The 22,617-nt window shown below is 41.3% G+C and overlaps 1 protein-coding gene across 1 annotated transcript in view; it reads left to right on the top strand.

The window, feature by feature from the left end:
- Dnah5 (dynein axonemal heavy chain 5) overlaps positions 1-22,617 on the top strand; it is a 251,296-nt gene that overhangs the window by 42,993 nt on the left and 185,686 nt on the right. The window contains exons 17-24 of the mRNA XM_052160127.1: positions 2,582-2,727; positions 7,389-7,551; positions 8,023-8,256; positions 10,265-10,455; positions 10,544-10,631; positions 15,992-16,125; positions 18,021-18,222; positions 19,164-19,399. Coding sequence (XP_052016087.1) covers positions 2,582-2,727; positions 7,389-7,551; positions 8,023-8,256; positions 10,265-10,455; positions 10,544-10,631; positions 15,992-16,125; positions 18,021-18,222; positions 19,164-19,399 — 1,394 coding nt within the window. The remainder of the gene's footprint in view (positions 1-2,581; positions 2,728-7,388; positions 7,552-8,022; positions 8,257-10,264; positions 10,456-10,543; positions 10,632-15,991; positions 16,126-18,020; positions 18,223-19,163; positions 19,400-22,617) is intronic.

Raw genomic sequence — 22,617 nt, 5'->3', positions numbered from 1 at the left:
TACTCTCGTCTCTCTTGTATGTCTCCATCTGTCTTCATTTGTCTCTGTCTCTCTTTGTCTTCCCTGAAATAGGTCTTGACTTGTTGATAACTTTAATAACCAGGAGCTTGTCTTCTCAGTACGTTTTTTTTTACTGCACCTTCTAAATAACTATATACTACTTAATATGTATTAATTGAGCAGACACATTCAACTCAAGAACACTTGAGGAACAAGCTAGTAAGCAGAACTTGCCCATGACTTTGGTTTCAGTTCCTTCACCCAGGTTCCTGTCTTAAATTCCCTGGATAATGAATTATAAACGCTTAGATAAAGTAAACCTGTCCTTTTAAGTTGCTTTCGATCGTGGTCTTTATCGCAACACTAGAAAGCCTATCTAAGACCTTTGCTTACTTTTGCTTGCTCAAGTGGGAACTAGATTCAATGATAAAGTTAACAGCTGCTTTTGCATATTAATGAAGTATGTTTTAGGCTCACTACAGTTTTCAGTGGGATACGGAGAGGAGGTGCACAATTAGATAACCACAGCGTTAGGAGGATGGAGAAAGCTGTGCACCAGTTTTAAAAAGGATCCTCAATTTAAAGGTTAGAAAGGGACAATCCAGAGATGCTAAATGGCATTTAGTGTTGAACAGATAGAAGCAATAAAGATGCCTTTTCTTGCCTCTAAACCAATATTCTTTCCAAAGTATCTCTCCGTAGGAAATATAACAAGAGTAAATGAGCTAAAATCTCTACGGAGGCATTTATAAGGTATATAAAGCCTTCATAGTGAGAGTTATTACAATCAAATTAGAACAGGCTGCTAAGGTAGTCTTTAGCAGTATTTTCCCTAGAGAGGAATTAGGATTAGAGCATTAGCAATTTGGATATTTTATTAGATGCTAGCTAGAGAGAAGTAGATAGGGTCTAAAGAAATCCCGATTCGATTCTCCTTTTAAAATTGTGCATCCTTTTTATACCTTAAACAAAGAAGATAACGAAGAACAAATTGATCATCATTATAGATAAAGCCATTGTAGTTGGTCACCTCCTGGCCAATAGTTCTCGCTTCTTTGACCATTTGTGGCTTTCTGTGATGGTCTCAATTTGCTGCTTAGAGAAGATGCTTTGATGAAAGTAAACAAACCGTTAAGTCTCAAGAACAGTTGGATTCTTCATTGGAATACATGAGCCAACACAATTACAGGGGTCAGAAATCCAAAGAGTCTCATATGGCTAAAATCAAAGGATCCTCAGGGAAGGTTCTTCCCAGAAACTCTTCAGAGCAATCTTTCCTTAGCACTTTCTGGGTTTTATAGGCTTCCTACTTCTGTAGGAGGATGACCATATATGTTCAGAGCTAGCTGTTTTTCATGACCAACCTGTTTTCTCTCAGCCCCTCTGCATCCATGGTCACGTTCTTCTCTGTAAGGTCCTTATGACATCTCTGCATAGATAATCCAGCAATGTCTCTGAATCTCAAGGTCCTAATACAGCTCCAAAGTCCCCTTTGTCTGGTAAGGTAATATTCCCAGAGGATTAAGGGATCTCCTTGGGAAATACTGTTTTTCAACTTTTCACAAATGTCTTTGAAGATGTTGTGAAGAACCAGGAGGAAACAAAAGATTTCTGTTGTGTGCACTCACTTAAGCAGAAGTGTTGGTTCATTTTGTACTGAATAGCATTATCAGGAAAAACTATCTGGTATATTGAACAGTTGCCCGAATGAATCAGCTTGAAAATTATCGAAACTGAGGTATTTCTTTAGGCAGTGAGGTTATTGATTTAAGGGAGAGTCAAGAGTAGCAGAATTTCATTTCAATCACAGTTGTGGAAGGCACCCATGGGAATGGGCACTGACATAAATGTTCAAGATGTGATGGTGGAAAAATGAATTATCAAAGGAGCAGACACAGGAGTGGCAAGTACAATGTACACAAAGATGGAAGAATGATCAGGTGGTAGGCAATCTAGGACCAGGGACCACTCTCTACAGCCAGTCATGGGTGTCCTCTTGGGAAGATGAATCAGAGTCCAGCAGACTAGAAGGCTGGGAACTGTTAAAGGAGGAACAGTGTGTAACAGGCACATGTGTAACAGCCAAAAGTACCAAGGACACTGTGGTGCTTTTAAAAAGAAAAACTCTCATAGGCTTGCACAGTTGAATGCTTTGTCCCTAGTTGGTTGAACTTTTTGGGAAGGATTAGGAAATATGATCTTTTATTGGAGGTGTCTCATTGAGGCTGGGCTTTGAGGTTTCAAAAACCCATGCCATTCCTAGCATGCTTTCTCTGCTTCCCTCTGACTAAAGGTTGTGTCTTAGCTCCAGCTCCAGCACTGTTCCTGACTCCCTTTATCCATGTTCCCAAAAATGATAGTCACCAGCGCACTCCCTGAAACTGTAGGAAAGCCCCCATTAAATACTTCCTTCTGTAAGTTGCCATGGTCATAGTCTTTTTATAGTAATAGAAAAGTAACCAAGACAGATATGTATAACCCAAGCATCGTTAACCCTGACATTCCCACTATCATCCAATCATGTGTGCATGTCTAAGGAAATGCTTTGCCTAATCTGTCATCATTTTGTTTTTACCCAAAGAGGACCTGGAGCTTCTTCTTGACCGGGTGAATGACTTGATCGAGTTCCGTGTCCACGCCATCCTGGAGGAAATGAGCAGGACGGTTCTTTGTCAGCTCCCTCAGGATGACCCCCTGACCTGTGAAGAATTCCTCCAAATGACAAAGGTTATCAGAAGATTGATTAAAAATATTTTTCTTGAATTAAGGTTTTAAAATATAAAAGGAATATTTTAAACATGAATTAGGAATTAAAAAAAAATTCTTAATTAAAAAAAAAGAACCACCCGACAAAAGGAAGATAAAGGAAACGTGATATAGGCAGCTACTGATAATTTACTCCCTTTCAGATCTGCTGGAGGGGGCATTGCTATGGTGTACATTTCTAATTTTTCCACAGTTTTTATGAAGGGCAGAGGTTTTTTTGTTTTTGTTTTTGTTTGTTTTTTTTTTTTTTGTTTTGAGAAGAGCTTCAGTAAGCAAGGGTTAATTGTGAAGTAGCTGGGGGCAGCTTCTGGGCAAGCTGTCTTCGTTAAGCATCTCCACAGAGCTGTTTCAACACTAGTATTTTGTAGCATAGATCTGGACTCATTCCTAGGAACACTGAGAATATCAGAGGCTTGTGTTTTAAGCTACTCAGGGCAGAAACTGTATTTATAGTTTCACCACACTTTAATATATGAAAATAAACCCCTCAGAAGGTCTCCATTATTTCCCAAACATCCTTGCAAATGGAGGACTTTCTTCTCACGTTAGGAAGAAGCTACTGTCAGAGAGGCTCTATACCTTTTGGGAATGACACATTGGCCTCATTTATAACATTACCCTGTGGGTATTCTGGTGATAGGAACTCTTCAATGATGGCTTTAATATTGTTGGCCATTAGTATTTACTAGAGGACCCTGTCAGCGTGTGACTGCACTAGAGATGGGACTTATCACCAAGAGAGAGTGAAAGGCACAACTAGATAATGCAACAGTCAGGTAGAGTCTGGGGGAAACCTGGCACAACCTTTTCCTTTCGTGTGAGGATTCATGGAGAACTCCGTTTTTACTCACCTGTCAACAATGAAACTACAGCAATTCATGTGCAAAGTAGTTGCCCAGGGAGGTTCAATGCTTGACTGCTTGATACTCAAAGTTTTTTTTAAAAAATTTAATTTTATATCATCTGCGCGCGCGTGCACGTTTGTGTGTATGTGTGTGTGTGTGTGTGTGTGTGTGTGTGTGTGTGTGTGCGTGTGTACACAGGCCAGAAAAGGGCATCAGCTTTCTGGAGTTGAACTCTTATGTCCTCTCTTGGCCTGAACTGAACTCTGAACTCTGGAAGATCAACAAGCCTTCTTATCCATTGAGCCATTCCCTCCATCCCCAATGCTATGAGTTTTTATTGGCTACTGTCACCATGACACACTCTGCTTTACATGAAAGGCTCAGAGTCTTAGAAGGAATTGAGTATTGTTGGTATAAACCATGTTTTTACAGAAGTAGTCACAGCCAGTCAGCAGTGAGAACCCACGTGAATCTGATCTTGTTGGAAGAGGAGGGTTTCATACTTACAGGCAACCCTTTAAGAGGACTGGGCATTTGGTGTTAAAACCTTTGGGTGTATTTGGTATACTTCAATCTACATTAGGGTTGCCCACATTTTAGAATTCTGTTTGCCTTTCCCACAATGATTTTTAACTGTTTTCCTGCTGGTTTTTGAGTTCCTTCCTCATCATAAGAGATATCACTCAGTTCTGTGGCTTATGTCGTTTTAGATTTTAAAAATTGAGAAATTAGCATTTATACCAGTGTAACACCATTGTTTTTATGATTTTTTCATGGCTCTCATTGTGCTCACAGCAGGCCGGCATTCTGCTTTTGTTTTGCCTCTTAGCTAGTGTTTCTTTGATATATATCTTTTTTCTCATGTCACTTTATGGTTTTCACAGGTAGCACAGAAATGATACCCTCATAACATTTTATTGAGATGATATATATTTCTTCTTACTACTGGACATTAAATGGCTTCCAAAATTCTCAATTTTGCCAAGAGCTATAATAAATATATATGTATAATTTTTTGGTCTTCAGGACCATTGCCTCCAAATAGGATTATTGTGTCATATTGTTCAGTTTCATTTTACAGCTCTTTATAGTTATAAACAAATTGTTTTTCAAAGAATGATCCCAATGTACACATAATACAGTAATACCAATTTCACTATCCTCTGACAAATACTGTTTATTATAATGTATTAATTTTAGTTTGAATAGCAAAATCATATACCTAAATTAATCTGTATTGTGAGTATCAGTACAACTAAGTGATTTTGGTTGACTCATTTCTACAAATTGTTTGTTTTATAGTTTAAATTTTTTTCATTTATGCATCTTTTGTTTTTAAATTCTTAATTCTTTTGTTTTTGAGAATATGATTCTGTTTATTCCATTTTATTAATTTGTACATTGTTTGCACTTTTATAATTAAGTCTTCTTGTAGAAAGAGTTGAGGGCTTTGGATATCTTGGAGTAATAGTATTAATCATTGAGAGTTGCTTTCCAAAACATACAGTAGAAGGGAACTCTAGGATTTCAAATACATGCTGCTGAGCAGACATTAATAACTGTAAGGAAGTCAACCGAGGATTTCTTTCATGGGGAGAGCTGGCCTTGAGAATGGGAGATGATTTGGCCCATTTTGAGCCTCTCCAGCATAGAGTCAAATGACTCAAAAATAATTTTAAAAATATTGACTCTCTTAGAGAACAATTGATTTAGAACGAGGAAAACAAGCTTGAGAAATAGGCTCCCTGGTTGAATGACATTTGCTAGAACTTCTTAAAGACTTCCTTAGTTCTAGACACTGTTCCTAGCACTTACCTATATCACCACATGGAGTGCACACACCTATATAAACTATTTTTAATTTATTCTTAGAAAATTTCATACATGTGTGTAATGCATCATAATCATATCCATACCCACTTCATTTTTCATACTCCCCTGGTCCCTCTTCAAGTCATTTTCAAAATATCACACCTAGTCCAATAAATATTGCCCATATGCACATGTCTGTGGGATAATCCACTAGGACACAGGCAACCTGCTAGTGGCCACTCCTCAAGGAAAACTGACTCTCCCTTCCCCAGCAGTTATCAGCTCTCCTCGGCTAGGGTTAGAGCCTGAGGAAGTTCTCCCCTCTCTGCGCTGGATGTTTTAACTGGCTTGGTCTTATGTAGGTACCTACAGTTGTGAGTTGATGCATGTAATAGTCATATCATGTATAGCTATAGACCAACATCTCACAGTACTGCTCCCTATCTTCTGGCTAACAAATAAACAAAACAAAATAAGACTGGGTGGATATTTTTAGTTAGGTGAAGTTGAGTTGAGTGAAGTTACTGTTTGATTTTTTTTTGTCTTTTTGTTTTTTGGGTTTTTGTTTGTTTGTTTGTTTTTATGAGACAGGGTTTCTCTGTATAGCTCCGGCTGTCCTGGAATCCGGCTGTCCTGGAACTCACTCTGTAGACCAGGCTGGCCTCGAACTCAGAAATCCACCTTCCTCTGCCTCCCAAGTGCTGGGATTAAAGGCATGTGCCACCATGCCTGGCTGTTTGATTTTTTTGGGGGTGGGGTGGGGGAGTTAACGACTAAGTTTAAAGTTTGTTCCAAGAAATATTAGAATAACAAAGTTCAAAAGTTTGAGCCACACATTAATAGCATCAGAATGTCACATCTCCTGTAGAAGAGGGGTGGGTAGAGGTCAAGAATACTGAATGAGGAGGTATCAGAACTGTGAACTATTGAATATGTACAGACCATGAACATGTTAGAACTTCAATGTATAAATCAATGTAAATTGAAATGGACCTGGAAATGGGGATGACTAACAAAGTCTACATTCACTGAGATTTCCCTCAGGTAGGTGGTAAAAGAGACACTTCCATGTGGTTTACCTATCTTTATGTATCTGTCACAGAATCTACCTCAGTCCTTGATATTGTGTTACATCTTTCTTATTTCATACATGAGCAAGGTCTGACCTAGTTGAAGTGAGTGTAGATCTGAAATGAAGTACATGGCAGTGGATTGTCAGAAATGATGAGACAGGAAGACAACTGGAGAGAGCAGGTTCACATTATGTGAAGGGCAGATTCATATCATGCGAAGGACAGATTCACATCATATGATGGGCATTCCATGGGACGAGATGCTGCTAATGGCTCTGGGAGTAGCTTCTTCCAAAGAACAACAACAACAAAAAAGCAAAAATCAACCAACCAACCAACCAACCAACCAACCAACCAACCAGTACCCTGCATCTTTGGTCTAGATCCAGTTGGGTCTCTTTCATGCTTTCTTCTTGGGATGTCTGGTAGGGGCGAGTGTGGAGTATGTTGCTGTTTAGTTATTTTCTTGTTTACTGTGATAAGATATCATTACAGAAGCAGTGTAAGGGTGAATGGCTTACTGTGGGTTACAGTTCCAGGTTACAGTGCATCCTGGCAGGGGAGTCATGAGCTTGAGGCAGCTGTCCGTGCTGCCTTCCCTGTCCGAGAAGTAAGGGGGAGGGATGTTTATGTTCCGCTAACACTCTTCACTTTTATATAGTGTAGGGTTCAAGCCTAGGGAATGGAACTGCCCACTGCAGACAGATTTCCCCACCCCATGTAATTCTAGATCTCAAGCTGATAATTGAGATAAACCACCACAGTGTCAAGCCATCACCAAAGCTAAATATCAGTCAAAGGCCAAATCTGTGCTCTTTCTGCTCTTCCTGATGAACTTTCAAGAGCTAGATAAAGATGTGTGACTGTCATTGTTTGCTCTTCTTGCTGCTAGGATCTTTGTGTGAACGGTGCTCGGATGCTCCATTTTAAAAGCTCCCTGGTGGAGGAAGCGGTCAATGAGCTAATAAACATGTTACTGGACGTGGACGTCCCACCCGAAGACAACACCGAAGACGTCCACTGTGAGAACACCAGTCCTCGCGGGGATGTTTCGGGTGAGAGACGAGGGAGGCGTTTCTGTTTCAAGGACATTTGATGACAACTAAAATTTAATTTTCTATATAGCAATCGGTTTTATACTTACATAAACACTACCTCAAGTTTATACTGATATCCATGATTCTGAAATTACGATTCTGCACAAATGGCTCCGTAGTTTATCCTAAATATCTTGTGTCAAACTGTACAAACTTGTTTCTACAGAGAGAAGGGGGACAATGTTATTTCCCAAGGTTTTTAGGGCTATTGTTAGGAGAGAACACACTAGTCCACAGATCTTTGAGACCCAGTGTAACTTTTAACCTACACTCCTGGATTTGTTATTGGCTGTTTTCTCACACAGAGATGATCTCCTATTCTTCCATGATCTCAGTTCCTCAGATGTAGGGCATGTAACTGATATTGAGCTTGCTTGTAATTTCTCTTAATTTTCTCCCTGTAATGGAGTGGATCGATCTCTCTCTCAGGAAGAAGAGAAGGGCATCCTGAGGCCTTGGCATCTTCCTTAAATGCTGGGGCGAGTTCTCTGCCTTTGACAACGAGTTCAAAAAAGAAGAAAGAAGCCGAGGTGTTAGAGGAAGCCCGTGAGCTGCTCTCCCATTTCAACCACCAGATCGCAGATGCTCTTTTGAAAGTGACCCGGAATACACTTGAGGCCATTCGCAGGCGCATTCATTTCTGCCACATGATTAACTTCCGGGGTATGATCTTGCACAATGTGCCTATTGGTTAGTTAGGTAGAAGGCGTGTGTGTGTGTGTGTGTGTGTGTGTGTGTGTGTGTATGTGTGTATGTATGAGTGTATATGTGTGTGTATGTGTGTGTGGTGTGTATGTGTGTGTGTATATGTGTGTGTATATGTTTGTGTGTATGTGTGTATATATGTGTATGTGTGTGTATGCATATGTGTGTGTATGTTTGTGTATGTGTGTGTATGTGTATATATGTGTGTATATGTGTGTATGTGTGTGTATATGTGTGTATGTGTGTGTGTATATATGTGTGTGTGGTGTGTATGTGTGTGTATGTATGTATATGTGTATGTTTGTGTTTATGTGTGTATGTGTATGCATATGTGTGTGTATATGTGTGTGTGTATGTGTGTGTGTGTGTGTGTGGTGTACATTCATACTAACTTTAAATAATTTAAAACACTCTGCCATTCATTGGGTACTTCCTTATATTTGTAAGCAGTGTGAACTTTGCTCATTCCTAATGGTGAGATTCTAAGATGTGGATCCTCTCATCATATAAGTTAAAACTGAGAAACCCAGGGCCCAGACAGATTAGTTTGCCAGGATCACTGAAATCCCAATGACACAAAAATTAACATAATTAAAAAATTTCCTGTAATAAGACAACGGCATAAAGAAATTATTTAATCTAACATTAAATATGAGAGAAAAACCTGAGAGAGTTATCAGTGGCAAATTCTCAACCAATCTTATTAATGATAAGAGATTGATATCATCCATTTAAAATTAGAATTTATTTTACTATTTGCACGATACTTCTGGTTTGCATTCCAAATGCCCTTGTTTTTCTTTTTTCTAGCAGTATTCAGAAAAAGGTTTTGGCTTTTCTACATGTGCTACAAAACCCCACAAGTGGTGGGGGTATTCTGAAGTTAAAAACCTAAATTAAGAATAGCAGAGAAGCCAGACAGTGGTGGCGCACACCTTTAATCCAGGCATCTGGGAGGCAGAGGCAGGCAGATTTCTGAGTTTGAGGCCAGCCTGGTCTACAGAGTGAGTTCCAGGACAGCCAGGGCTACACAGAGAAACCCTGTCTCAGAAAAAAAAAAAAAAAAAAAAAAAGAAAAAGAAAAAGAAAAAAAAGAATAGTAGAGAAGGAAATGGTAATTAATTGAGACAAAATAGGAGAATAAACACTTACTTGGAAGATTAGTAATGAAAGGGGAGGATAGGATTGTGTTTAAAGTGGATGAAGAAAACCAAGGCCCACGAAAGAGTGTTCCGGGGCGTGGCTCTGATTTACTTCAGAATGAAAGGCGGTTCTTTCCTTAGACAGAAGGCTGTTGAAAGGATCCATCAAATGCTGCTTATATGTTAATGCATTCCATCATGGTTACTGCATAGCTTTGCGCATCGAGGCATCTTCAGCCACGTAAAACTATGTGTGATTCATGTGCACACGCTCACACGCATGTGCCTTTGTCTAAATACTTAAACCTACAGCTATAGCCAACGTTAAAAGCCTCTTTATTATAGATAATGCGTTAAATTTACATTTTGCCCTGCATGTGAAACTGCTCCACAGGTTGGAACATATTCATTATGGAAGGTATTTTATTTAAAATTCCAAAAGTTGCTTGTTCTAACTTTCATTTTTAAATAGTATTTGTTCTGGATTTCCTGCTTGTTTCCTTGGCATTTAAGTCATTCTTGGCATGACTTTGGTTGCCACTATTATTTTTAAAATCTTGGATAAGACTTTATACTTAATCCTGATTCATAATTGAACATTTCCTTTAATGGAGATGTACCAACAAGCTACAATCAGCAGAATGGTGTGGGATCTACTGAATCACTGTTATGTTGAGCAAAACTGGATCTTCAAATAACCATGCACTGATTGGTTTGAAAAATGTTTGTCTGATTACATGTGTATTTTGTATGCCTTAATTTTTCTTGGGGAAAGTCTATTAAGTATGTTCTATTTTCAACTAAAAACATTGTATTAACTTCAGACAGTGACAGTTTGTCTAAGGCAAAGCAGAACCATCACCCCATTTTCCGGGCAAGTGTCACCCTGGCCATTCCTAACATTGCTATGATTCCTGCCCTGGAAGACATACAGCAGACACTGAACAAAGCCGTGGAGTGTATCATCAGTGTCCCCAAGGGGGTCAGACAGTGGAGCAGCGAGCTGTTGTCCAAGGTCGGCAGGCCAGTGTGAAATATCGATTCATTCGGAAGCTGCTGCTTTTAAATGGGCAAAGCTGAAGCACTTCTTTATTTCATTGTAGAGAAAGATGCATGAAAGGAAAATGGTTGCCGTGCAGAACAATGAAGACAGTGATTCTGACGCTGAGGTGGAGGGCAGTGAGCTGCAAGGTAAGTATGCTTTAAAGGTTTTAGAGATTGACTCTCTCTCTCTCTCTCTCTCTCTCTCTCTCTCTCTCTCTCTCTCTCTCTCCTCCCTCCCCCCCCCTCTCTCTCTCTCTCTGTGTGTGTGTGTGTGTGTGTGTATACATGCAGATGCTCATGGACGCCAGCAGAGGGAGTTACAGGAAGTTGTGAGCCACCACCTTATACAGTGCTAGGATCTGCGGTTGTCTGCAAGAAGAGAAAGTGCTCTTAAGGGCTGAGCCAAGCTCCTGACTTTTAAAACAGTCTTTGAAAGTCACATTTCACAGAGACCCCTCACATCTACCGCCATATGCAGTTTTCAAACCATGCTCAGTAAGAGTACTAATCTTTCAGCCCATTTTGGATTTAAAAACGTTGAGATCCACATACTGATCTCTGAGGGTCACATGATCTCCTGCTTCTGTTGCATCTGTCACAACTGCTGGTGCATCATCACTGACATTTGGTCTGATCTACTAATGGCTGAAGACAGGAAGTGCGTTTAGTTTTACACTTTGCCGAGAAACTGGTTTTCATCATAATGAGTATCCCCTGGCACGTTTACAGGTGTTTTTGACCTATTGTGAGTTCTGTTTTGTTAACACATCCTGAACGCTGCTGCTTTGCATCCTGTGGCTTCCATTTGCAGTCTGTAAAGTTGGGGAGAATTAGCCATCCAAGTTGCTAATGATATCAGATGTCATCTTCGGTCTTCTGCACTCCCTTTGGGTCAGCACCGCGGTGAGCGGACACAGTATAATTTTGTCGGGAACGATCTCCCCTGAGATGATAAAATGACTCTGCAAGGAAAAGACTGAAGCCAGTACCTCGTTGAAATAGCCCTAGTGAGGACAGGAGAAAGAGTTGAAAATACTTTCCTGTAACTAACTAACTAACTAACTTATCTATCTATCTATCTATCTATCTATCTATCTATCTATCTATCTATCTATCTATCTATCTATTTTTAGCTTAAGCTAAGAGCAGTATCTGGAGCTGTCTAGAGGGCTCATCAGCTAGGAATAGAGACTGCTCTTGCTGCAGACCTGAGTCTGGTTCCCAGCACCCTTTTCTGGTGCCTCACAACTGCTTGCATCTCCAGCCCCAGGGCATCTGATACGCTGTTCTGGCTTCTGTGGGCCCCTTCATTCGTGCACATGACACCCCCCCCCCCATATTAGTTTCAATTTAATCTGGAAACATTGCTTCAGCTCCTAGAATCGTTTAAAATTCAGAGTCTTCTACTGAGAATATGTTCAATTACGAATCACAGTCAGAGAAGAAAAAAATATACACTGAAAACATGAGCAAAGAGCTGAAGCAGCAGACTGCGGCCTGGCTGTCTTTAAGTGTGCAGTTCAGAGGGTGTGTGTGTGTGTGTGTGTGTGCATGCGCGCGTGTGTGCTTGTACTTCTTGTGTGTGTGTGCATGTGTGTATGTGTGTGTGTATGTGTGTGTTTTATATACTCTGAGTATCATCGTCTAATTTTAGAACATTTTTTATTATCTCAGGATGAACCCCTGCACCAGTTAGCATTCATTTGGCTTTTTCTTTCTGCTCATCCCTTGGAAGCCACAGTTCTATGTTCCATCCCTAGTGATGGATCATTCTATATGTGGGATTCTGTGACTGCTTTTTACCCATTTGTTATGGTATTTCTATTTTCATCAATGCGTTGCATTTACATTCCATTTTCCCTATCGTGGTGCCAGAGATGGGATCCCAGGTCCTGCACATGTAAGGCAGGTGCTGTGCTGCTGGCTTCATTCTTAGCCATGTTTATTTGAAGGAGGACCTTACTGTGTAGCTTAGGCTGGCCTTGAGCATGTTAGGTAGGCCAGGTTGCTCTTGAGCTCACGATTCTCCCACTCCCACCTCCTGAGAGCTAGGATTGCGGGCACATAGCATTCATTTCTTTTTATCGTTGAATTGTATTTCACATTACAGAAAACTATATTTTATTTATGCACTAGTAAGATCGTGAGAAGTTCAGTTGTCTCCATTTTGTACTATCTTTAAGAATTCTGGTAAATATGTACCAGTGCTTGTGTTTATTACGCAGGTGCTCATGGGTATGCACGTGTTTGTCTGCCGCCCATGAACACGCACATGTGGAGGTCAGAAGCTGATGGTGGGCGCCTTCCTCAGTTGCACTGTGATTGTGTTTTGAGACAGGGTCCATCACTGATCCTGGGGATCATCAACTGGCTAAAGTGCCTGGCCAGAATGCTCCAGGGATGCGCCTGTTTCCGTGTCCCACGCAGTGCTGGGTTGCGTATACATGCTGCAAACCTAGAGTCAAAGCGGGCGAGGACAATGCCAACTCAGGTCCTCAAGCACAAGCGGCAAACATATCACATGAGCCACTTTCAAACCCCAAGATTTTATGTGGAAATGTTCTTGTTTCTCTTGGGATAAACCCGGCAAGGAGGATTGCAGGGCATATGTTGAGTTTGTGTTTAACACTGAAAGAGAGGACACGCAGCCTTTGGGAGGCATGACGTCATTTGCTCCTCCCACTGGCAAAGCAGGAGAGATTCCTTGTTTTTCCTCCCCATCATCCCCGACCACAGTCTTGCTTGCCTTTTCTCCATAGCCATTGTCATAGCCACAAAGTGGTATCTCATTGTGGTTTTAATGTGAATCTCTGCAGTCACAAGTGATGATTGGCACCCTTGTATGGGGTTTCCAGTCATTTGTGCATTATTCAGAGCAATATCTAATTTTTCATATTCTTAAAAAATTGGGTAACTTATTCAAATATCTGTAAGATTTTTCTATATGTTCCAAATAAGATTATAAAATTTTTCTGTTATAGATTTGTTCTCAGTTTCTTATTGATACCTTTTGGAGAATCGAAGTTGAGTTTTAGGTTCTATTCAGCTGTATTTTCATTGTCTAAGAAACAGTCGCTTGGTAGAAAGAAGGTCAGGGGAGCTCCCTACTCTTTGAAAGTTGCGTAGCTCAGCGCTTGCATTTCGGTCCGTGATTCAGTTTCAGCGACATTGGAGTTCAAAGTCATTATTTTCAAAGTGGGTGTAGACTCGTACCACCACTGTTAAGCTAAGAAATCATTTATTCTACAGCTGAATTTTCTTGAGACCCGTGTTGAAACTCACTTAAACATGAGTGCAAATACAAACGTTTATTTTTGGACTTCTGGTTTGGTTCCATTAATCTCAGGTCTTGCTAATTCTAGTGTGACACCGTCTTTACTGTATAGCTTTGTAGTAAGTTTTCAAAAATTATTTATTTATTGTTTTGCAATTTCATACACCTGTATTATTTATTCTTTGTTCAAATTTCTGTCTCATTATTTTTTCTCATTCCATTTCCATTAAACCCTTTCTTCTTCCAAAGCTCCCCCCCAATTGCTTTTGTGTGTGACCCATGTCGTATGACAGAGGCTGTCTGTATGAATATGGACACCCATGGGTCCATAGCTTGAGTAGTATCAGCCCCCCCCCCCCCAGGTGAGGAATACAACCACCACCCCACTCTATCTCTGACTTCTCTGGGAGGGGTGAAGTCAGGAAGTGTGAGTCCTATACTGTTTTAACATTTTCCCAAACTCACTTAAAATGTGCTGGATCCGTCGCATTTCCGTATGAATTTTAAGACCAGCTTTTTAGTTTCTGTGAGAAAAATTCAGAAACATCTAAATAGGGATATGCTGAATCTGTACATCAGTTTGTAGTACATTTCAGTTTAAAAGGATTTAAATTACACCAAGTATGGCAGGCACTCTGGTCAAACAGCAGGATGAGGCACATATGAGCTCACCCAGACGGTGGCAGCACACACAAGGCCTGCACAGGTCCGTGCCAGACAAGGTCATAGCACAGCAGAGACAACAGAGTGGACAGTGTCCCACGCCCAACCAAGAAGTTATTTGGGAAAATCAATTTCTTCCAATGGAATATCAGTGGGAGTAGAAATCACAACTCAGGGCAGACCCCGTACCAACACAAAATAAATGCTGTCTGGTTGTGTATTTTTCTCTTGTTTTGGCATATTTTTGACTTATTGGGCTTTTGCTTAGTTGTTTAGAATCTGGGTTTTGTGTTTTTGTTTTTAAAGAGAGAAAGAACATAAAGTTCAGTAGAGAGGGGGGAAAAGCATATATAACTAATAAAAATTAAATAACTAAAAATAACAATAAATTAAAATTAAGTAATAAGAAAGAGAAACTCTTGGGATTGAGGTGCAATAAAAATTTAGAATAGAAAAAAGGAAATTGGAGTGCTGAATCGCAACATTTAAGAAAACAAAACAAAAACCATAACAAAATGCAACAAAACCGAAAGACATAACAAAGCACAACAAAATCACAATCTAACTAAGCAGCAGAAGAATGTTATGGACCAGCTCTGACTGGCCTGGACGAATTCTGTAAAAATCCATATTGTTTTTACAATACTGTACAGTCTGGCTATTTAGAGGTCAGTGGAGATTTCCCTTACTGAGTTGTGCCCTTTGCTTAGGGACTCTGTGTGCAGGAGAGCAGAAACACCACCTAATCTTTCCATAATGATTATGGTGGCCTCACTGTTAGGCAGAGATGAAGACTGGGCATGCTTACAGCTCTAGGTGTGTGTGTGTGTGTGTGTGTGTCTGTGTGGACTTTGGAAGTACCAGAGCCTTCAAGAGTTTTCTGTGTCATTGTCGTTGCTGGGGTTTCTCTTTCTTGATCCCAAACTAACCCTACTGACTCCAATTTTCTTCACCTCAAACTAACGCTATCGTCTTAGATACTGATAAAGTTAAGTGACTGGTGCAATTGTGTGCATCTCTTTCTTTCCTTTGGACAAATACCATGTGGTTAAAGCCTTCCCTGGCCCCATTCAGGGAAGTCCTGACTCTGACTAGATAAAGATCAATTCTTTGGGTCCAGTTTATGCAGGGAGCTCCCAGCCAAGCCCCTTAGTAACCATTCTTCAGAACTTGCCAAGGAGACCCAAATCTCGCTCTCCCATGCATGGAATGCTGGGCTGCAGGTTTTCACAGCTCTGAGATTGCAAGTCTGTGGCTGTTTAAAGCTGTTACATAGCCAGAGAGGAAACAATGAGACCCCCCAGGCACACCCCAGCACACAGAACATGCTATCACCACTGAGACCCAGCATGTCTTCTTGAAGGAATGATTTTTGGATAGTTGTACACTTTGATTAATTTTATTAGTACCCAAACCAGTTAAGGTTGTCAATTTCCTCTACCCCTTTCATTGCTTTTATGCAGATTTTACATATCTTTATCATTATAGAAACCTACACTTTTTTTCTAAAATATGTTCTGTAGACTGTTGAAATTAATGTTTATATTTTTCTTTCCCTCTTTGGTTTTAGAAACTCTGGAGATAGCATCAGTAAACTTGCCCATTCCGGTGCAAACCCAGAATTACTATAAGAATATTTCTGACAACAAAGAGATTGTAAAATTAGTATCTGTGCTTAGCACTGTCATCAGTTCCACCAAGAAGGTAGGTGTCATACACGGGGCAGTTGCAGGTCCTGGGCTGCCCAGCGTGTGCCTGCACGAACTCCATCGTAAGCTCACTGTGCAAGCTGCCCAGCTTCTCCCCTGAGAGTGTCCCGGAGCCATGAGAGGTGGTTTGCCAGTGTTCAGTGACTGTGTGTTCACATTCACTTAGAAGAATTTAGAATGCAATGGGAAGAGAGCTGTGAATGCCCTACTTCCCTCCTGGTTAAGGTCTCTGTACTCCTTTGTTCCCATAAATGAATCTAACTTTTAAAAAAATCTGTTCTGTTCAAACCCAAAATTCAGACCGAGATTTTGGCTCTCTGCCCTCCAGTGGATGTAAGGTTGGTGACGTCCCATTCTGCAGGCTGCTGTTTTACCCTAGTGACCTTGTCCTCTGCTTTTCAGTTTTGTGAGGTCCTGTTGTTTATTAATTGTTGATCTCAATGTCTGTGCTATTAGTGTTCCCTTCAGGAAGTCGTCTCCCGTACGCACACATCTATTAAAACCAGTTTCTCAGTGTTGAGCAAGTAGTTGTTTGGTAAGTGCGTGTTTTCTGAGGCTGTTTTTAATAGAATGAGCTACATTTGTTTGAAAGTACCAGAAAGGCTGCTGTTGCTATTATAAGATGAAAAAAAATGTTAAGTCGTGCCTCATGTATTCCCCAGGGAACGACAAGTCTTTGCATTTATTCATATTTAATCTTTTGTTCTTAGCATTTTGAAGATCCTGCATTTAAGTCCCCTCTAGGGACAGTGTTCACATACTCAATAATTATTTATCTAGTGCTTAGTTTATTGGGTGCTGTACTAGGATAGGGGAAAAGTCGTCTATGGAAATAAACAATTAGATATATTTTCAAATGCCTCGGTTACTATTGTGAAGACATCAGAGGAAGCCAGAGCTCGTGTTACTGCTCTCTGCTGTGAGGAGACGTTAGTTACTGCTCCCGGCTGTAAGGAGATGCCCTACAACAGAACCTTAAGAAAGGATGGATTTGCTTCTCCCGCAGTGTGAGAGCAGCGTCCATCATGGCAGAGAAGGCACGGTAGCAGCGACAGCACTTGTCACTCCTCACAGTGACTCTGAGTCAGGAGGCTTTGAGGAGTGAATGCAGGTGCTCATGTTGATTTCCCCTTCCTCCATTTCATTTGATCCAGGACTCCCAGCCCATAGGGTACTTACGCCACCATCCAGGGTGGGTTTTTCTCTCCCCAGTTAAACCTCTCAGACACGTCCTCACAGACCTGACCAAAAATGTGTCTTTTAGGGAGTCCTAAATCCAATCAAATTGACTATAAAAACTAATTGCCACAAAGTAGAGTCCAGTGATTTCTTTGAATATAACCAGCCACTGTCATGGAAATCTAAGGATGAAGTACAATCTTTTTAATGATCAGCAACAACAACAACAACAACAACAACAACAACAACAACAACAACAGAATTGGTGGTATTTCCTAATTTGTGGTATCAACTATAGGAAAGAAATATACAGATCGCAGTCTTCCTTACTGCGGCGGTGAGTCTAACCAATGAAGATCTGTGGAGGAGACTTGAGAGAAAGAAGGACCCTCAGGATTTTACACCAGTGGTTTCTGATGGCGCACCTTGCTTGTTCTTTTTAGCCTAAGGTCAACCTCTAACTAAGAGTTCCCAATATTGTTCCCAATGGCCAGCTTTCTTTCCTTCTAGTTTCTATGCAGTTCTTTCTTCTCCCAATTACTGTCAATGTGATTGGTACAGATCATTTCCATGGCTTTTCTATTGCATCCCACGTCACAAACTAATAGTGGATAGTGCTCCATGGTAACCATCAAATGATTCAGTCCTCAGTCATTTGACTGCCATTTCAGACTCTTCTTTTTCTACACAAATCTATTATTTCTATTCCAGGAAGTTATCACATCCATGGACCGCTTCAAACGCTACAACCACATTTGGCAGAAGGAAAAGGAAGACACCATCATGACATTCATTGCACAAAACCCTTTGCTTTCTGAATTCGAGTCCAGGATTCTTTATTTTCAAAGCCTGGAGCAGGAAATTAATGCGGAGCCTGAATACATTCGTGTGGGTTCCATTGCTCTATACACAGGTTGGTGAATTGTCTCTCAGACAGCCGTGTAAAGCCAGCAGCACTGACCCTGTCTCTTTACCTAGATTAGAGTTCCAGAGGGTTTTAGCTTTCTTCAGGATTAGATTTCTTTTATAGGCTGCAAAATTTAGGACCCATTTGCAGATTTGTTTTTAGTTCCCATCTGCATAATTATTAATTCTGGCCTGTCTTAACACTTTGTTGCTTAACTTGAAAGTAAAGGGTAGTTTAGAGAAAGGAAATGAGTCTGTTGTAGTTAGAATTAGGACTTAACTGTTTTAAGTAACAATACCAAACACTTGAAGCTTATCTCATACATGTATGTATTTACATTGTGTATTTTAAAATGTTATTCACATTGTAAAAATAAGATACGATGCATGAGTTTTAATGAATTTTTTTGTTTTGTTTTTCGAGACAGGGTTTCTCTGTATAGCCCTGGCTGTCCTGGAACTCACTCTGTAGACCAGGCTGGCCTTGAACTCAGAAATCCACCTGCCTCTCCCTCCCAAGTGCTGGGATTAAAGGTGTGCGCCACCACTGCCCACCTAATGAGTTTTAATGAACTCATTAAGAAAGATTGTGTGTGTATGTGTGTGTGTGTGTGTGTGTGTGTGTGTGTGCGTGTGGTATTTGTCTGTGTGGTGTATTCATGTGCACACATGGAGGCCAGAGGGCATCAGGTGTCCTGTGTTACTATGCTCCATTTTATATCCTTGAGATAGGGCTTCTCTCTGAACCTCAAGTTTGACAGGTTTCAGATCTGTTAAGGGCACGTCAAAATACTGACTGAGCTGTATCCCCAGCTTGGGATCCATTTTCAAACTCTTGTTTTACATATTTCTAACCTCACAGTATTTACGACAAGTGAAGAACACGGTGTGCCTCTTTACATCGGTTCAAGGCTCCCAGATTGACTCGGGGGTGCTTTGTTTTTACAGCCGATTTGAAGTTTTCTCTGACCGCAGAGACGAAAGCCTGGATGGTGGTCATAGGTCGTCACTGCAACAGAAAGTACAGGAGTGAGATGGAAAACATCTTCACGGTTGTCGAAGAATTCCAGAAGAAACTGAACCGTCCGATTAAGGACTTGGATGACATTCGGATTGCCATGGCTGCCCTGAAAGAAATCAGGGAGCAGCAGATCTCCACCGACTTCCAAGTGGGACCCATTGAGGTAGATGGGCAGCTTGTCTGTCAGAGAAATATTTTCATACCTCGGATGCCATTAGCGGGAGTTTAAACGAGTCTGTGATGGAGCAACAAATGGGCTTTAAAGCTAAAAGCAGCGATATCTCACTGAGGCCGCCCTGCGTGGGGGGATGTTTTAGGTTCTAACTACTCTTCTTTATGTACCCAAGAGCCAGACCTATGTTCCCAGGAGAATGATTTATGGATGGATGCTTCAGGGGCAAGGGGAGTAATGGGTGAAGAAGATAATGAGAGAAAAGCTGAGCGAGGGTGGCGTCTCCTCTGTAGCCTGTCTTCAGCCTTATACCACAGGGGGCATAGGGGCGCGTGGGGGGCGCGTCCTGTCACACAGTTACATCCTTCCAGAAGCACGAGATTCTGCCCCTCGTGGCTCCGAGTTAGTGGGTCCTTGCCCGTAGTCTCTCCATAAGGAGGCTCCCATTCATCCGGTGCAATTTTCTAGAAGAGGAAGCCGCAGTCAGTCCCTAACATCGACACCCTCCGCAGCCGGGGATGGGGATCCCAGTCGGTCAGTGGAGTTTGGTATCTGCTTTCTTCCTAATAGTACCCAGGCGTGAGTGTGTTCATCCCATGGTTACAGCACCCAGACTTGTGTGTGCTCATCCCACGGTCACAGCACATAGGCGTGTGCTCATACCACAGTTATGAAGCTCTACTTCCACATAAGGAAACAGGTCAAAGAAGTTATATAATGCAATGTAATTAGTATTATATTACTCTCTCTCTGTCTCTTTCTCTCTCAGTCTTTCTCTCTAGCTTCTCTCCCTCCCCTCCCCCTCTCCCTCCCTCTCTCCCTCTTCTTCCCCCTCCCCCTCTTTCCTTCTCCCTCTCCTTCTCTTCCTCCCCTCCCCTCTCCCTCTCTCCCCCTCTCCTTCTCTCTTCCTCTTCCCCTGCCCCTCTCTCTCCCTCTCCTTCTTCTCTCCCCTCCCTCTCTTCCCCTCTCTCTCCCTCTTCTTCTCCCCTCCCCCTCTCTCCCCCCTCTCCCTTCCTTCTGCCCTCCCCTCCCACTCTACTTCTCTCCTTCTCCATCCCTCTCCCCTCCCCCTCTTCCTCTCCTTCTTCCCTTCCCTCTCCCTCTCCCCTTTCCTTCTCCGTTTCCCTTCCTCCCTTCTCCCCCTCTCTCTGTGTTATGAATCTGCACATGTGTGTGGCAGCCCATGTGTGTGCATGTGGAAGCCCAACTTTCATGCCAAAATATTTTCCTCAATCATATCTCTGCCTTATTGTTTGAGATACAGTTTCTCATTGAGGCCGGAATGGTCTGGTATGAACAACTATTCTGGTGGTCAATGTGACCCTTATACCCACCTGTCTCAGTCCCCAGCCCGGGGATCATAGACACTTACCACTATGTCTGGAGTTTTCTGGATGCTAGGGATCCAAACTCTGTTGCTCATGCTTACATGACAAGCAGTATGTTCACTGAGCCTCCCACCCATCCCTGACTTTTGTGTTATTACACACTGCACTGATTATTCCTGCTGAAAGCCTTATTAAAAGTGGGTCACTGCATTTATTGTTTTAGATGTATGAATGTGACTGTAATTAAATGTAACTGTGGCGATCAATAAAAGTGCAGATTTAAGGGGCCAGGGATGAGGCTCTGTGGTTAAGAGTGCTTGCTACTTTTGCACAGGACCCAGGCTCAGTTCCCAGGACCCACATGATAGCTCAGGCCCCATAGGATCGATCTCCAGTTCCAGGTGATCTTCTGGCAGTTCCACTGCCATTTTCTGGTCTCCTCCAGTACTGCTTGTATAAGGTGCACTTAAAGTTCATGCAGGCAAACTTTCACACACATGAAGTATAAATAAATAAATCTTAAAAAAATCCAGATGTAAGAACATTACCTCCTATAAAGCTTAATTCAAGTGTTCGGATGTACACTTTCATGGTGAAGAGAGATTCCATTTTTGAATTTCCTTCAACTCCTTTTAAATTCAAAAGTTGAGAGGTTTGATGTTACCATGACAATGGTACATACACACCATGACATACTCAAATTTTGCCCTCTAAAGATAATCACATGACCTACCGTCTTCTTGGGACTGCAATTGTGAAAGCAAATGGCCCCTTATCTGTGTAATACTGGGGAGTTTCTTGAGTCTGAAGATAGCATATTTATTCCCACCTGGGAGTTAAGACAACAGTAGAGTCAGTGGTCTTATTTGAAAGTTGTGATTTATCTTATCACTCTAGGTCTTCCAGCTGTGGGTGTGTCTATTGTTCTGTTCTTGTGGGTGTGTCTATTGCTCTGTTCTTGTTTATACTGAAGCATAGAGGAGGAGCAGGATAAAGCATGGTTACGTTTGCCTAAATCTGTGTTCTCCTCTTCCTCGAAACTGTAGGTCAAACATCAGATCCTCGTGGGGAGGGCAGTGGTGGAGAAAAGGCCAGGGGTACGAAAGGAAAGTGATTTCGGATGAAAACAAACTTTGAGCATATGTCCCGCCCACTTTCCTGCAGCCCCTTTTCTTGCCCCTCCTCTCTAGTCCCCGGGTTTCCCAGACATTCCTCTTTCCCTGCATGCCATACACACATAATTACATGCATCTGTGTAAGATCTAGGAGCCACAGATCAGGAAGAACACACAATATTTCTCTTTCTGAGACTGGTTTATATATCATTATATGAAAGTGTGCTTGTGTGTATAGCACAGAATCAAATACAATGAATGTACACATAAAATTATAGAAAGAGTAAAACAATGGAGAAAAGAATTACCAGCTTTGGTTATCTGAATTTAGCTTTTCCCTCTATTAGTAGTTCGTGTTATTAACAATTAGTATTTCCACCTTTCCAACTCTTTTAATGTCTCCCTTTCTCAAAATGATAGTCTCTTTGCACGCACGCACACACACACACACACACACACACACACACTTTACCAAGTCCATGTAGTTTTTTTTCTTTTTATGAGCACTTGATATTAGATAACTTGTCATATTAATCTTTTTAGTTCAAATGTTTTACATTCTAAGAGCAAAGACTTCACTCAAACTTTGGTTAAAAAAGACTTTCTCGTGTCTGACTGTCAGGCATTCTTTTTTTATTATTTTTTAATTTATTCTTTTCATATATTACATCCATCTGCAGCTTCCCCTCCCTCCTCTTCTCCCAGTCCTTGCCCCACTCCTCCTTCATTTTCAGAGAAGGGCATGTCTCTCAGGGATATCAACCAA

The sequence above is a fragment of the Apodemus sylvaticus genome, chromosome 16, assembly GCF_947179515.1.
Source record: "Apodemus sylvaticus chromosome 16, mApoSyl1.1, whole genome shotgun sequence".
NCBI classification, from domain to species: domain Eukaryota; kingdom Metazoa; phylum Chordata; class Mammalia; order Rodentia; family Muridae; genus Apodemus; species Apodemus sylvaticus.
The sequence above is the reverse complement of the archived record's forward strand: the minus strand, read 5'-3'. Positions and strand labels throughout refer to the sequence as shown.